At 40.5% G+C, this 14,704-nt stretch overlaps 1 protein-coding gene across 1 annotated transcript in view; it reads right to left on the reverse strand.

Moving 5' to 3' along the window:
* Positions 1-36: 36 nt before the first annotated feature.
* PIEZO1 (piezo type mechanosensitive ion channel component 1 (Er blood group)) overlaps positions 37-14,704 on the reverse strand; it is a 186,348-nt gene continuing 171,680 nt past the window's right edge. The window contains exons 37-51 of the mRNA XM_069966046.1: positions 14,441-14,699; positions 13,782-13,970; positions 13,210-13,381; positions 12,859-12,964; positions 12,363-12,510; positions 11,830-12,044; positions 11,580-11,738; positions 11,348-11,495; positions 8,434-8,622; positions 6,772-6,864; positions 5,917-6,089; positions 4,621-4,743; positions 4,456-4,535; positions 3,302-3,497; positions 37-1,868 (exon numbers count right to left, since the gene is read on the reverse strand). Of these exons, the coding sequence (XP_069822147.1) occupies positions 1,619-1,868; positions 3,302-3,497; positions 4,456-4,535; positions 4,621-4,743; positions 5,917-6,089; positions 6,772-6,864; positions 8,434-8,622; positions 11,348-11,495; positions 11,580-11,738; positions 11,830-12,044; positions 12,363-12,510; positions 12,859-12,964; positions 13,210-13,381; positions 13,782-13,970; positions 14,441-14,699 (2,500 nt within the window). The 3' untranslated portion in view covers positions 37-1,618. The remainder of the gene's footprint in view (positions 1,869-3,301; positions 3,498-4,455; positions 4,536-4,620; positions 4,744-5,916; positions 6,090-6,771; positions 6,865-8,433; positions 8,623-11,347; positions 11,496-11,579; positions 11,739-11,829; positions 12,045-12,362; positions 12,511-12,858; positions 12,965-13,209; positions 13,382-13,781; positions 13,971-14,440; positions 14,700-14,704) is intronic.

The following is a 14,704-nucleotide window of genomic DNA, read 5'->3' on the forward strand; positions in this document are numbered from 1 at the left end:
AACATTTTTATTTTTTAATTAGATATTTATTTATAAAAAATAAACTGTTTTTATCATGTTCTGTGCTACTATAAAATAAAGAAAACTTTACATAAAAAAATCTCTGTAGTGCAGAGAGACCCTTTTAAAATATATGGTATCATTATATAGATGGATATAAAACAAAAAAATCTGGCTCTGTATACTATGGCAATCAATATGTATGTTTACTTATAAAAGAATCCTCTGAAAATTGAATAAGATGTTTTACATAAATTGTGGACTAGTTCCACTACAAAACTGTGATGTGACATTTTGTAAGGTTAGGTCATCAATATAAGATTGGCTAGCTGCTGCGGTGCTTGTACTAGTGTTGTAGCCTTAATGTTTCCATGGCCTGCAGGCCTTCTCATTCCTTGTGAATGTCCTATTTTCACAAAATGATTAAAATGTGTCATAAAAGTTTACTAAACACTCAGCCAACAATGCACAATCTGCGGTTGCTTGTGAGGGAAGGTCAAAAACAATGTGAAATATCATTTTTGTCTTAGAGAGGTAAGGGCAGACTAGATGGGTCATGTAGTCTTTTCTGCAGTCTATTACCACCTAGTGGTAGCAAAAGGGTATGTGGAAGAAACTAGAGATCATGCATTATAACTTTATCAAGTAAATTAGAAAAACATGCATTTATTCTGCAAACAACATACAGTGCTGACTAAGGGTCCATTTACACAGAAAGATTATCTGACAGATTTGAAGCCAAAGCCAGAAATGGATTTGAAAAGAGGAGAAATCTCAAGCTTTCCTTTATGACCTGATCTATGTTTCTGGCTTTGGCTTCAAATGTTTGGCAGAATCTCTCTGTAAATGGACCCTAAGTTTCTCTGCTGGGTTGAATTGACAAAACAATGACCACAAAATGTAGTTTATTTCACAGATGCCATGTTTAATAATAAAAAAAACAAGTAACTCAAAGTTACTTGATTTGATTTTGTTCAGGAAAGCAGAAAATGAACCTGCCTGGGTGGTGTCCTGCTCAGTGATATTGCACATCAGGGGGTCCTCTTTGGTGTGTAGCTATGAGGGGAAGCACAGACTGGTCCCCTCCAATTAGTGTATGGCAGACATCCACCAAGGCATTCTCCACAGTGAATAAAATAAAGTTTACAGTATATAAATAGCTTGTCACAAGTCATTCCAGAACTTCAGTCAAAAGTTCCAAATGTCAACTTTAATAAAAATCAGTCTTAAGAAGAACTTTTTCCCCAGCAAGATCCTTGCAGTACGACACAGGATCTCCTAATATTAAGCAGCAATACAAGATGTAGTAATGTAGATGAGGGCTGTTCGGAGATTTTCTTAGGACTGTCATAAGGCAGCATCTCACACTTAGGCTCTCTGCCCTCTTGATGGTGGCAGCAGGAGACTGCATCAGTGTTTGAGGTTCTGAGTTTAGGAAGAAATGTTGACCAAGGCTTTTCAGACTTCACCTGTTGCCTTCTTTGCATTGGACTGGTAGTGTCGACATTCTGCACTTAATCAAATAAATAAAATTTTCCTTCCATGGAGCAGGTTATGCTCCTCCTACTTCATGTCACATTCCTCTTCATTCATGTATTTAATCCAGTAAACACCATACTTAGTCCTTCTCTACTGTCCACTTGATCATGGTTTCTGGAGATCGGTATAAGAAGATAAGCTTGGCATATAGTTCTTCTTCCAACTCCAGCTCTCCGCGTTCCCGCACCACATAGATATCCTGACAAAGCTTTAGAATCTTATCTACGCAAGGCAGCTCCTCAAACATAATAGAATGGGAAATTTCGCTGAAGAAACCACGCACAAACTTGCCAATTACCAGGACAATTGAAACGTACAGACCCATAATCCTGCAGAAGACAAAAGGGTGAATGTTTACTATGTATTTTAAGGCAATAAGAAAAATAAAGAATTGATCCACAGTATGCATAATAGAGCCCCTTAAAGGGTAGTTGGTTAAATGCACAACACAGGGTTGTATCATGAAAGTACAATATCTGCATTCTATAGACACAGATTAACTTTATATTTCGATTATGACTGACTGTGTGCAGACCATGAAGTACGGTTACATTGCAATGATGGCGCAGGCAATGAAAAATCTTAAGTCCAAAGCACTTCTATTGAGCCAGCTCAAAACCATAACAAACAAAAAGAAGAGGGTAGCAAAGTTACCAGCTCCTTGTCCCAAGAGCCACAACAGTCCAGTCCATGCAATGTAACAGCATCCCAGGAGGCGGTTTAGAAAAAAACAATAGTTATTGTAACTTTGTTTGTGCCATGAAATAACTTATTTCTACACCGCCTTCTAGGATGCTGTAAGCAATGGATTGCCATTACAGCTATGTATTACTTGACAGAAAACCTATGGGCAGAGTATAAATGGGAAACAGTGGCAGAAAGTAATACAATTTAATAGTGCTGGGCAATTAATCAAATTCATTCAATTAACTCGCCCTTAGGACGGCTATTAAAATTTTTGCGAAAAACGGGAATTCAATTTTTGTCTCCTGTTCTGTCCCACTCATTTTGTTTTTGAGGAGTGTGCAGTCGACAGTGCAGGAATTGACAATCCTGAAAAAAAAAAAAAAATCCAAGTAGCAAAAATTTCAACATTGTGTGACTATAGCCTTTCTGTAGAGATGTGTCACAGCCTCGGAGCTTACCGGGGATGAGATGTGAAGGACTTGATTCCGCGCTGAACGGCATTCGACACGATTATCGTAGATGTTAATATTTATTGTCTCATAAAAACAACACGTTTCAGGGTCTGTGCCCCTTTCTCAAGTTAAGAGACCATTTGTACTATAGCCTTTCTGTGTCTACAATTCACCCCCGGTTTTGGTTGCAAAATACTGAGCAAAAATACTGTGTGGGAACATAGCCTTAAACAGTTGTTTTTTTGTGGACCAAAAAAAATATCCTACAAAACTGTAGTTACACAAAGATGGGGGTGTGGTGAAGACAACAGAATCCACTCCACCAGAGCCACTTTAAAACAGCCTGTTAATGTTGCTTTATTATCCCTTGTTAGGCCGTGTTCACACAATGTAAGTTCCGCAGTAATCACGGCCATGATTAGTATGAACCTTACGTTGTGCTGCAGACTGAAGGAATCCCGGCTGGAGTGTTTACACACAGTATACACTCCGTCCGGGATCTCTAGTGGCGCCGCAAGAAATTGACATGTCAGTTTTCTCCGGCTGCAGAAAACCCTGTCAGTGCACACTATGGAGCGTCTCATACAGCGTCTGAACATAGCCTAAGGCTGCATTACACTTACCCATATCCAGCTAGGAAGCCAAGGCTTGGGGGACTGACTTTGTCATTAAATATAACCATTGGGAGGATGTTGCAGTCTTTCTTGCAGTCCTCCAGATTGATCACCCACCACTCAACATAGCTGTTGCTGGAGTTGCCATCACTTATTCGTTGACGATTCAAATGCACCGTAACATTGAGGTAACTTTCTTCCTCATCTAAGCAAAGAAAAGAATTGGATTTACTTGTTAGAACTGCAGAGTGAGTGAGGCTGCAGACAAAGACCCAGATTTACTAACTAAAAAAATGGTGTACATGTCTTGGACTGTGTGTGTGTGTATTATACATAATATGCAAATTTCTTTTCTGTGTTTTGGCAAATGAAAAATTCAATTACCAACTCCCAGCTAGCAAAGGCTAAAATCATGTAATCACCTAGTATTTCTTACACATCCCAAAAGGTTTTTACCAACTGGTAAGGTTATGCCCCAGGACCATGGCCTTTCATTAGAATAAAGTGGTGGGTTGTGTATGCATACTGTTACTCTATTCAATTTCTATGGGAACCTTGGAAACATCCAAAAGTATGTATGTGCAGCCTTCTGCTTGCCCCACAGACAGAAAACACATTTTATTTTCGAAGTAGGAGTTGTTTTCTGGCATATGGGGGTTTGTCCCTGCTTAGCCACTGCCACTTGCCATCTTCCAAAAGATTTTCATCCCTAGGTTCAATCCTACTTGAATCTCAGGTTAACATGCAATACCTGGATGTGAAGAGGTCTGTTCTCACCTATTTAGAAAGGTATTTGCTTACTGACTAGATGGATTCACACTACAATTATGTATAAAAAGTGGATTTAAATCTCTGCTTTCTGCTGGCTTTGGCTTAAAAACTGGAGCAGTTTTACAAAAAGCTGCCATTTGTGAGAACAGCCTAACACGTAGCAATGTTTCAGCTATTCCAGCAATTCTTGAATGGCTGAAATATTGCAGGAATCTTTTCTCTTTCTTATATGTTCAGACTGCAGGTCAAAACAAATACCTGTTAGGATCCTCCTCTCACTATTTTATCAACAACTCATTGGATCAGCAAGTCTGTCCACCTGTCATGTTATCAGGTGCTACACACCAAAGATTGGACTTATTTCTATAAATGATCTGTTTGCGATGTAATACCTGGCTGCAGCTGTTTCACAGGATTTGCCTCTGGTCCATTTGGAGCTCGTATGTACTTTGGAAACAAGTGTGGGACAGAGCTGCAAAGTTAAGTGTAAATGATAAATTATTGTAATCAAACACTGTGCATTCACTTTCATTCAGTAGCAGTGAGTGTGCACTTACACTGGGTCAACTCGCGTGCCTTCTAGGAGGTCTGCCAGCTGCATGCGCACTTCACTTCCTGTCTCCAGATCCTTAGTATGTTTTTCTGATGTGTGCTCAACAGTGCCCCCCTTTGCCAAATCCCTAAAATACACAAAATTTGCAATGGATTTACCGTTCTACACTTTGAGTCAGGAAGTGTGATGGTGAAAATGTAATAGTGTAATAAAAAAAATTATCGGTTTATTTAAATAAAGTATTTCTTTCTAATCTTCCATTTTATGGTCTATATTTTAAAAGTATCCCGTTAAAAGTAAATGAAGCTAATACTTCCTGATCTGTAAGAGGAGGCTGTGGCAAAGTTAGTACAGCATTACAGAGAAAGGTGACACCAGTAGATAGAGGAGACAACACAAAGCTCAAAACTCACTCTCTGCGGAATGACCTCTTCAAAAGGTCACCGACAACCTCAAACAGCGATCCATAGTATCTGTGACGTCACAGAGGATTCTCACTCAGGACTACTCTTGCAAGTGCTATACGCGCCACCAGCCGGGGCGCTCGTCTTGCGAACCAAAAGGACTCTTACCATTTGTGGAAACAAGAGGAACTTACTCCATCGATACCTACTCCATTGACGTGAAGGACTACAACTCTAAGCATACCCGCACAAACGGACTAGGTAGGTGTCTACGCTTATGCAATACTAAGTGCTAAGAAATTTGCTTTACTAGTATATACCTTCTATGTAGCGCGGCACAACACTTTTTCTTATGTTTAAAATACTTATAGCAAGTGGGAGCAGAAGCCACTGGTTGTAGCACGCAGCAACACGGACACTAATTACAATTAGTGTATCTTTGTATCAGGAGCGCGGTTGTTTTACTTTGTATCTGCATTTAAAAGTCCAATACAGCCATGACCTTAGCTTATACACGAAAAACCTACTGACAGTTCCATTTTAAGAGTAAGACAGTAACACCCAGTTTGGCAATATTTAATCTTACAGTTTTGTAATCTTAAGTAGAAATACTGGATTTTTACATTCAATAACAGTGACCATTTTTGCAAAAGTGACAAGAAGTGCAGCCCTAGTAGTTGTCCTCTCTGAATTACATTTACGGAAACTAAACGGTGAGGTGATATAATAGTACACCGTTCATCTCTACATCTGTAATGTAGAGATGAACGTTTGCTTTCTAACCATATGTACAATTTTCCTGTTTTGGTGAAAATCTAACTTTGCAGGAAATTAGAAAAAAAATGAAAAATAGTAAAGACACTAAAGGAATAACTGTTCACATATCTATGAAATACCTCTGGAAATCCCAGGTAAATCGAAGTGTAACGGCAGATGATCCAGTCTTGAGCTCCTTCTTCATCTGCTCTCTGCTCGGTGGACTGATCCCCCATACAGAGCCAGAGTTTCCCTCTATTTGTGCAGTCACTATGTCCTCATAACTGTACAGGGTAATGAACTGCATGGCAGTCTGAGGGAACACAGGAGATGGTCACAAATTACAGGTATATTGATCCATAGAATAATAAAAACAGTAAATATTGTCATCACGTCATGCAAGCATTAAAGGGGTATTCCCCCCCAAGAGCTTGCCGCGGACGTTCGCGCGCGGGGGGGGGGGGGGGCGGAGCTTGCCGGAGGAACGGGGGTCGTACATTGCTACGGGGGTTGGTGTGCCGCGGGTGAGGCTATGCCGCGGGTGAGTGAGGGATGCCACGGGTGGTGGGGCGGGGGGCTGTGTGCTGCGGGTGAGTGCTGGACGGTGCGCTGGGAGGCTCTGGACATAGGGGGTGAGCTCTGGGCTGGGGGTGACCGGGTGGCTGCTGTTAGAGAGGGAGACAGTGACAGCTGCGCTGATGACTGTCTCCCTCTCTTCACAGCAGCCACCCCATCAGTGTTCTCAGTCACTTCACTGTGCTGGGACTGAGGACACGTGATGCCGTCTCGAAGGTCGGGGCCAGGAGCAGGGAGCGTGTTGGGTTGGACTGAGGTCTGATGATTCTATGCAATCCGTGGGGGGTGAATGCAGCTGGATAACAGCAAAACTGTGCAGAATCCTTAATACATTGATATTGGAAAGATGGAAAGCTACGGGTGGGCAACATATTAATGCAAAAATAATTTTGGGGGGAATACCCCCTTTAACTGCTTACCGGCTGCCTATCAAATTCACTGGTGAGCTTCTCATATTCCTGAGGAGTAAAGGGCTGGATAGATTGTTGCTGAGCGCTCATGGTAAAGAGGGGCTGTGGAGAGAAGTTCAGAAAATATTTTAGTGTACTCTATAAGGTCCATTGTGCCCAGAGTAGATTCAGTGTTATCATTAGAGATGAGCGAGCATGCTAGTCCGAGCTTGGTACTCGTTCGAGTATTAGGGTACTCGATAGTATTCGTTACTCAGACGAGCATCTCGCCATACTCGAGACAATGGCATCTTTCTCTTCCTGGATGTTTGGCGGCTTTTTCTCAGCCAATTATCATGCAGGAGAGTCTTTGGGACCTGCTAGCATCACGTGGAAACCCTACATGTCGATAGCAGTGATTGGCTGACCAGATCAGATGACCTGGGCATATAAGAATCAGGTCCCGCGATGCTCGCTTCAGATGCAGGCTGGATGTGCTTAGGGAAAGAGCTGCTGTCTGTCAGGGAGAGTGTTAGGGTGGGGAAAATAGTGTCTGTTAGGCAGGAATCATCCACAAAGAACCCAACAGTCCTTCTAAGGTCTACAACTACATTTTTTTTTACCTCCTTGTCGCTGCTGGCTGGGACTTGTAGTGCAGCTACCGCCATCTTGGCTGCACACTGTGCAGCACGTGGTCCATATAGACCCTAAAGACATTTCCCAAAGTCCTCTCTGTACTCGTTTTTGCTGCTGTACCTTGGCTTGCTGGGATCTGTAGTGCAGCTACACCTATCCTGGCTGTGCAGTGTAACAGGTGCTCTAAAACAAACCGTACCTGGTAAACACAGACTCCATAGACTACACCAAAAGTCCTCCCAGTTGCACCTAGTTGGGTGCTTTCCTAACACGTGCCATCACATGTGCCTTGCCCATCTTTGTCTGGGTCAGCAAAATTGTATTGAGGGCCATTACCCGGCTGTTGCCCATAATTTGGTGTATACATTCTGCCCCTGCTATTTCCTGTCCATTTCCGTGTTGTTTCCATCATTTTCTGAGGTTTCCAGGCAATCTTCCCTGTGCAGAACTTTGGTCCTCTGCAAAAATGCTTGAGTTTCCCATTGACTTCAATGGGGTTCGTTACTTGAAACCAGCACCCGAGCATCGGGAAATATTCGTCCTGAGTATCGGACGAATCATCCCCTTCTAAAATACTAAAGAAAGATTACCAAAGCCACCAAAGTACTACAAATAGAAGATAGTATGTCAGAGGTAAGTCTTTTTTCTGATTTTCATATATACATTGTTTATGTTTTCTTTAGGTGCCTAGTAATAAGTGGATGATGTGATGATTAATGGACTGTTTGCCTACATACATGACATAATAATGTGTGACTGTTCATCTGAAAAGGGCTTGTACATAAGCTGAAACGCATCCTGTGTTGATTGTATTCTCTTTCATGTGCTAATAAACCACAAGCATATTATAAGAAAGTGAGTGTTGGGATTCATGTATTACTAGCACCACAACCTATGCAAACCCGCGTGTTTTATTGGATTACAACAGGAAGTTAGAAGGTGCATGGAATGAAAAGTTGTCAAATACAATTCTCCATTGAATTACATTCACTTCTCTTCCAGACCCTTGCAGTCCTCTGATTTCCAGTGCTATATACACCTGCTTGTTTTGCATACCTCATATCCTCCCAGCTTGAAGGTTACAGTCACATCAATAGGATGGTTGACAACTCCCACAACAGAGCGCACCAAAGACATGAAGAGCAAGGGAAACCAAATGATGCAGATGAGGAAAACAATGATTAGACCACCCATGCCGTACTTCACCATCTTCTTTTTCTTCTGTCCTTTAGGTTGCGGGTATTTCTGAAACAACAAATTGTCGATAAGTTTTATATGTTACTGTGTGTGTCACTAGAAATCTAATACAGAGTTTCGCTGTAATTTGTTTAAATATGTTTGTGTGCCCATGAAATTCTGTTGCTCAAAATAAACAAGTAACATTTCAAATTGTCTTGGTTGAGGCTGTGTTCACACATGATGTTTACTTTGTGTTAATAATGTATTTATGCTGAGATTTTGACATTATTTTGATTTTTGCCACAATTTAATCAAAATAGCATAAAAAATTGCACTATTTACCAATATTGCACAATTTGCAGCAAAAGACATCATTTACGCAAAATAAATGCCACGTGTGAACGCAGCCTGACAATGTACCCCTTTGTGTAGGTGTTTCAATGCTTATGGACAACAACCCCTGTTTAGTATGATTGTACAGTTATATTCTCTTCCATCTGTCCCCTACATCTTGCAAACCTGCTAAATGTATGTGGCTTAAAAAAACCAAATTGGTTAACACCAGTGCTTCTCAACTCAAGTTCTCAAGTACTTCCAACAGGTCATAATTCGAGGATATCCCATACACAGGACACCTGATGCATGAACTGGAATATATCACCTGTACAAAAAGTAAGAAAATCTTTAAAACATGACCTGTTGGGGACTGGAGCTGAGAAACACTGCTGTACACTACACACCCTTTAATTCAATAATCCAGCACTCAAACCAGTAGCTACACAAAGCTCCAAAATAGTCATTATAACATTACAAGTACTGAAAGCAGAGGCAGCATTAATATAACAGGTGCTTATTATCAGCGAGACATATCACTCAATTTAATCCCAAGCAATAAACTGCAAGGTATATTCCAGTACTGTCAAAAAGTAAAGGTCCTTTACCAATTATGCACTTAGACTGAACATTGTGACTCATAGTAACATCAGTTTAACAATGAAACAGATTTTCCTCTGCTATAAAAAGGGTGTGACTGCAAAAGCAAAAGCGACTTTCCGTTCTTTGAAAGTGCAACTAAACCTATACAACGTGAGTTGCACAATCTCAAATTGATGTCTTGTTAGCATGACTCCAGGAGGAAAAGGAAAAAAAAGTTGACATTGGTTTCACACACCAAAGCCAGAAGTGGATCAAACAACATGGAAAATATAAAGGAGCACTTTTACTTCTCTTTCCTATTGGAGCCACATCTGGTTTTGGCACAATAACTGCAGTGGCAGTTTTCCCAAAAAATTGCCATGTGCAAAACCAGCATGATAGAAATTAGACAGCTCCAGCTAGAACTCCAAATTCCTTCAGGAATGGTGACAATAAGCCATAAACTGGTGTCAGCAACCTGTGATTAGTCAGAGTAATTATAGGCAGCCAGGGGTCACACCTTCATCTGCACTCATATTACAGGAATTGAGATAATTATACCTTCTGCCCATCTGAGTAATGCAATAGAACTTATCTTTTTTTTTTATAATTAGTGTTGCTTAACTAGGGAAAAAATGTTAGACTGTGATCACTATAAAGTGTAACTTTACACAAGTAAGTAGTTTATGTTATGCCCCAGTTAGTGCACTGCTGATCATATGACCAATAGTCAGCTGCAGAAAAGTAGAAGCACTTCATAGGGCAGACTTCTGGCAAAAATGTACCACGCTTTGCATCCCTAAATAGTTATGCTCCCCTAGGGCTGGTATGCTCAGGGCGCAACACGCGCAACACCTATATTCATTTTAGAACAACTACAGCCTCTTGAAGTGGGAAAGCTTTGATTACCGTATTTTTCGGACTATAAGGCGCACCGGATTATAAGGCGCATTATCAACGAGCGCCTGCTAAAGTGTCTAGGTTTATATATAAGGCGCATTGAATTATAAGGCGCACTGGATTATAAGGCGCATTATCAACGAGCACCTGCTAAAGTGTCTAGGTTCATATATAAGGCGCACTGGATTATAAGGCGCACCGGATTATAAGGCGCACTGCATTAAATTAAACACAGCTCAGACCGTAAGACAAACTTTATTCAACCCTTTCACAATAGCTGCTCTATTTCCATGCTCTACTGCATGACTTATAGCTTTAATCTTAAAATCTGCATCATAAGCATGTCTCTTAACAGGGGGCATTTTTGGAGTAGTATGTATAATAATGGCTGAAACACAGATATTCAAGAGGCTCCTGCACACAGAGCTGGTCATATCACCGCACTCAGTGAGGCTCCTGTGTGCTATGGCACACTGAGGCAGACAGGATTCCGTGGTGGAGACTTACTCAGTTTGAACTTTAACTCAAGTGAAGTAATAATTCACATATAAGGCGCATCGGACTATAAGGCGCACTTTCGATTTCTAAGAAAATCATAGTAATTTATGTGCGCCTTATAGTCCGAAAAATACGGTACATTTTGGACAATGCGTATGTGAAGGAAAACTAGAGAATCTTGAGATATGCTTTATTACATTAAGATCAATAAGTTTGAGTTCTTTTTCAGGAAAAATACGCCTGTTGGTGAATTTATTTAAAGGATACATGTTCTTTGAAATCCTTAATATAAAAAATGTATAGTTTAGATGCTCCAGTATAGCAACGACTGCAGGATAAATGTAGTATTACATACCAGCCATCAACATAACATTAAATCATGGCCGGCCATGTCAGCTTATTTTAGACTGGATATCCTAGAAAAGGGACTTCCCTCAATATTCTGTAAAATAGCATACTGCATATAAAAGGTTCCTACCTTTTCAGTTTCGCGGCTGCATTTTATAATAAAGATATTGGCATAAATGTCCTCCACACACATCCAGTTGGACAAAGAGAGGGTGGTATCAGTCCACACCCAGTCCATTACAGCCCGCAGCTCCACTAAGAATGGGACTAGGCGGAATCTGCAATAGAATGCAGTTTGTTAAAATTGATTTTCACCATTTCAATAGTCAAAAGGCCGACATCTTAATTTAAAGACGTCTTACCCCTGAAAGAGGAAGAGGTTTACATGGTTGTACTTCTTGGTCAGAAAATTGCCTAGAATGCGGGTTGGGTAACCACAGCGGATTTGATAAGCAGAGAGGGCAAAGTAGATGCATTTCACAAAATACCACAGCTGTGCCACAGTGTTCTGACTAAACATCCTGGAGAGAAAGGAAAATAAAACAACCAGTCACATAAGGGTATGTCAATTACAAAGTGTACAGATAACTCATGACTGGTGCTTTATATTACCTTTCAGTAACTGCAGGTAGGATGAAAAACATCCAAACATGAATACCAATGACCAGTATGACCTGGAAGATTAACTTCCCAAGCACTGTTTTCCGAAGGTACAGAGCCCGATCTATTACCATTGTGGAAAACTGAATCAGAAGCATAACAAGGAAGGCCTCAGGGACCTGATCATCTGAGAGTGATGATGTTATGTCTGCAGCTGCTGAATGTTTCTAGAGGGGAGACAAGACAGTATAGTTAACAAGTAGAGATGAGTGCAATTCGAGCAAGCTCAGATCCATCCAAAGTTTTGGCTTTTGAATACCGGTGGCAGAAGTTGGATGCTGCCTGGAAAACATGGATAAAACCATAGGCTGTATCCATGTTTTACAGGACTCCCTAGGGCTGCATCCAACTTCTTCTGCCATAAGCAATCAAATGCCTAGGCTTCTGGGTTTGGATGGAATTGAGCAAGTTCACATTTGTTCTTCTATATTCACAAGTTATCATTCATGACCAGTGATTATTACAATGAAACTGTAGTCACTTACTCCAAATGCCCAGAACCCAAAGACTATGATGACAAAATCCACCACATCAGCAAGGAACATAAGAGCATAGACATCAGTGGCTGCTCTGTACTTTGTATGAAGAATGTCATGGAAGAAAGCTTTCACTGGCTTGTACACTTTCTGCGCTCTACAACAGGAACATGTTTACAGTTAATCTCATAATAATGTAGTATAGTTTTCAGCACAAAGATTTTTAAACATAAGAAACGATCGTTTTACAAGGTATTATGCTAGTAATCTTAGTGGTTTCATACAAGGAAGCTATGTTTTCCCAATACTAGTTTCATGCCCTGAATAGGTTCTCAGTGATCAGTTCTACATTTTGTTCAGCCCTAAGTTTGATGCTAGTCAAATTGGTACAAATAGGTTCTTTACAAGTGACATAATTTGCATTATATAAGTTTAACTCAAAATGAGCATCTGGTATATTCATAAACCAGCAAGGAATGATGCAAAATACAAAGTAACTACTTACACACGGATGAAGAAATTCTCAAACTTCACTCCAACCATCTTCATCCTCACCGCTGCTGGCTTCTTTTTTTTCTTATCAGAATCTTGCTGCTTCTCCTTTGCTGAATCTAGGACAAAACTAGATATTAGGTCCATGCCAGAACCCAGCATCCCAGAAGTCATACATTTCAATGTTTTAATTGAATATTATGAAAACATTTTCAGACCCCATAAACATGAGCACCCAAAGAATTGTGGTCCAAATGTTCTTAGTATAGGAACAATGACATCTACATGGGTCTTTATCACAATGAACGCAAAGCACAAACCACCAACTGCAAAGCAATGGTATCACTAGCATGAAGCTGCCCACCTTTGTCTGTCTCGCTTGCCTGTGAATCTCCTCTTTTACGGCGACGCAATAATGAGCTGGTGCTTCCCCTGGGATCTGGATCCGTTGATAACTGGATTTCAGTCTCACACAATTTTTCCTTCTGAGGCCTCTCGACAGGTTCTAAACCCTTCCCATCCCATAATCCATAGCTCTGAAAAAGTAAGAATACATCATGTTACTTAGAGAAAGATGAATAAACTAAAGCAGGCAGTGCCAAGTTTAGCTATGTACACACGTAAAGTGCATGTAGGAACATCTGTTTTTTGTGATAGATTGATAGATTACAAAAAGATTTTTCTAGCTGGCATGGATTTATTATGTATATCAGACATTAACTGCTGGGATACTTTTAGATGTTGACAGGGTGATGGGTGATTTTTTTATGATAGTACCGTAGATATAATAGATTACAGTAATTCTTGTTATGGCTCCTTAAATGACTAGATACACACCTGTCCATGATATACCTACTTATAATACAGTTAGCTATGTATGCAAGCAATAGTGGCCTTATTGGAATTCATCAAAGATGGTCACAACAACTGCTTTACCATGAGCAGAGATCGATGAAAGAAAAGGGTGAGAAGTTGGATCAGATCGTATTTGATGTAGGAGTCGCTCTTCTCCAGCCCAAGAATGCGAGGAGGGAAAAATGGTTTCCCATCATAGCGCACAAGTACTGTATCACTATTCCATGGGAAGAAGCCAAACTGACATAGGTATTTTATCACCACCATTATCTGCAGAATGAAAAGTACAACAAAGGTTGTATTAATGCAAAGAACTGAATAAATGTGGACTTCTTTTGCAGACCAGCAGACAACTGCTAAGTTGATGAGCTTTCAACCTCCATATATATATATGCCCATACACAGTCAGTGGAAGGAATGGGTTATTTCTACACAATTGTTGGACAAGGAATCTCTGATACGAACTAAAATCCATTACGGCTTATCCTTCTTTTAGGGAATGGTCTGCCACATACATAAGATTTTTAGGGGATCCTTAAAAATCAGCAAGGTATGTCAGAAAAACAAATTCTTTGGCCAGCTCCAACTGGACAAAGTTATCTGATTTAGTATCCATATACTTAGTATACGTATGGGCCAGAGAACTCAGAATGCAGGCCGACATATCATCACAAATGTGCAATATTATGAAACAGTATTAACCAGTTATAAATTTATGCCAAAAATTATTACTGACATACCTCTGTATAAACAATAGCAGTCATCCAAAAACGTTTGCTTGGCCGATGTATGGCCAGCATAGCCCACAAGAAGACCAGGACTGGGAGGAAGAGCGAGATGAGTGATGCGCTAACCATGTTGTTAAGGACAATGATAAAGTAGCACAGTAATTCTGAGTGTGCTGCCACCAAATGGTAAAGGGCAAACAAAAACCTTAATGGCCGGCTCTGTGACCTGAAGAAATGCTGCGAGTCTGAAAGTTCAGGGAATGTGAGTGGCCTGTT

Source organism: Dendropsophus ebraccatus, chromosome 4 (genome assembly GCF_027789765.1).
Source record: "Dendropsophus ebraccatus isolate aDenEbr1 chromosome 4, aDenEbr1.pat, whole genome shotgun sequence".
Taxonomy (NCBI): domain Eukaryota; kingdom Metazoa; phylum Chordata; class Amphibia; order Anura; family Hylidae; genus Dendropsophus; species Dendropsophus ebraccatus.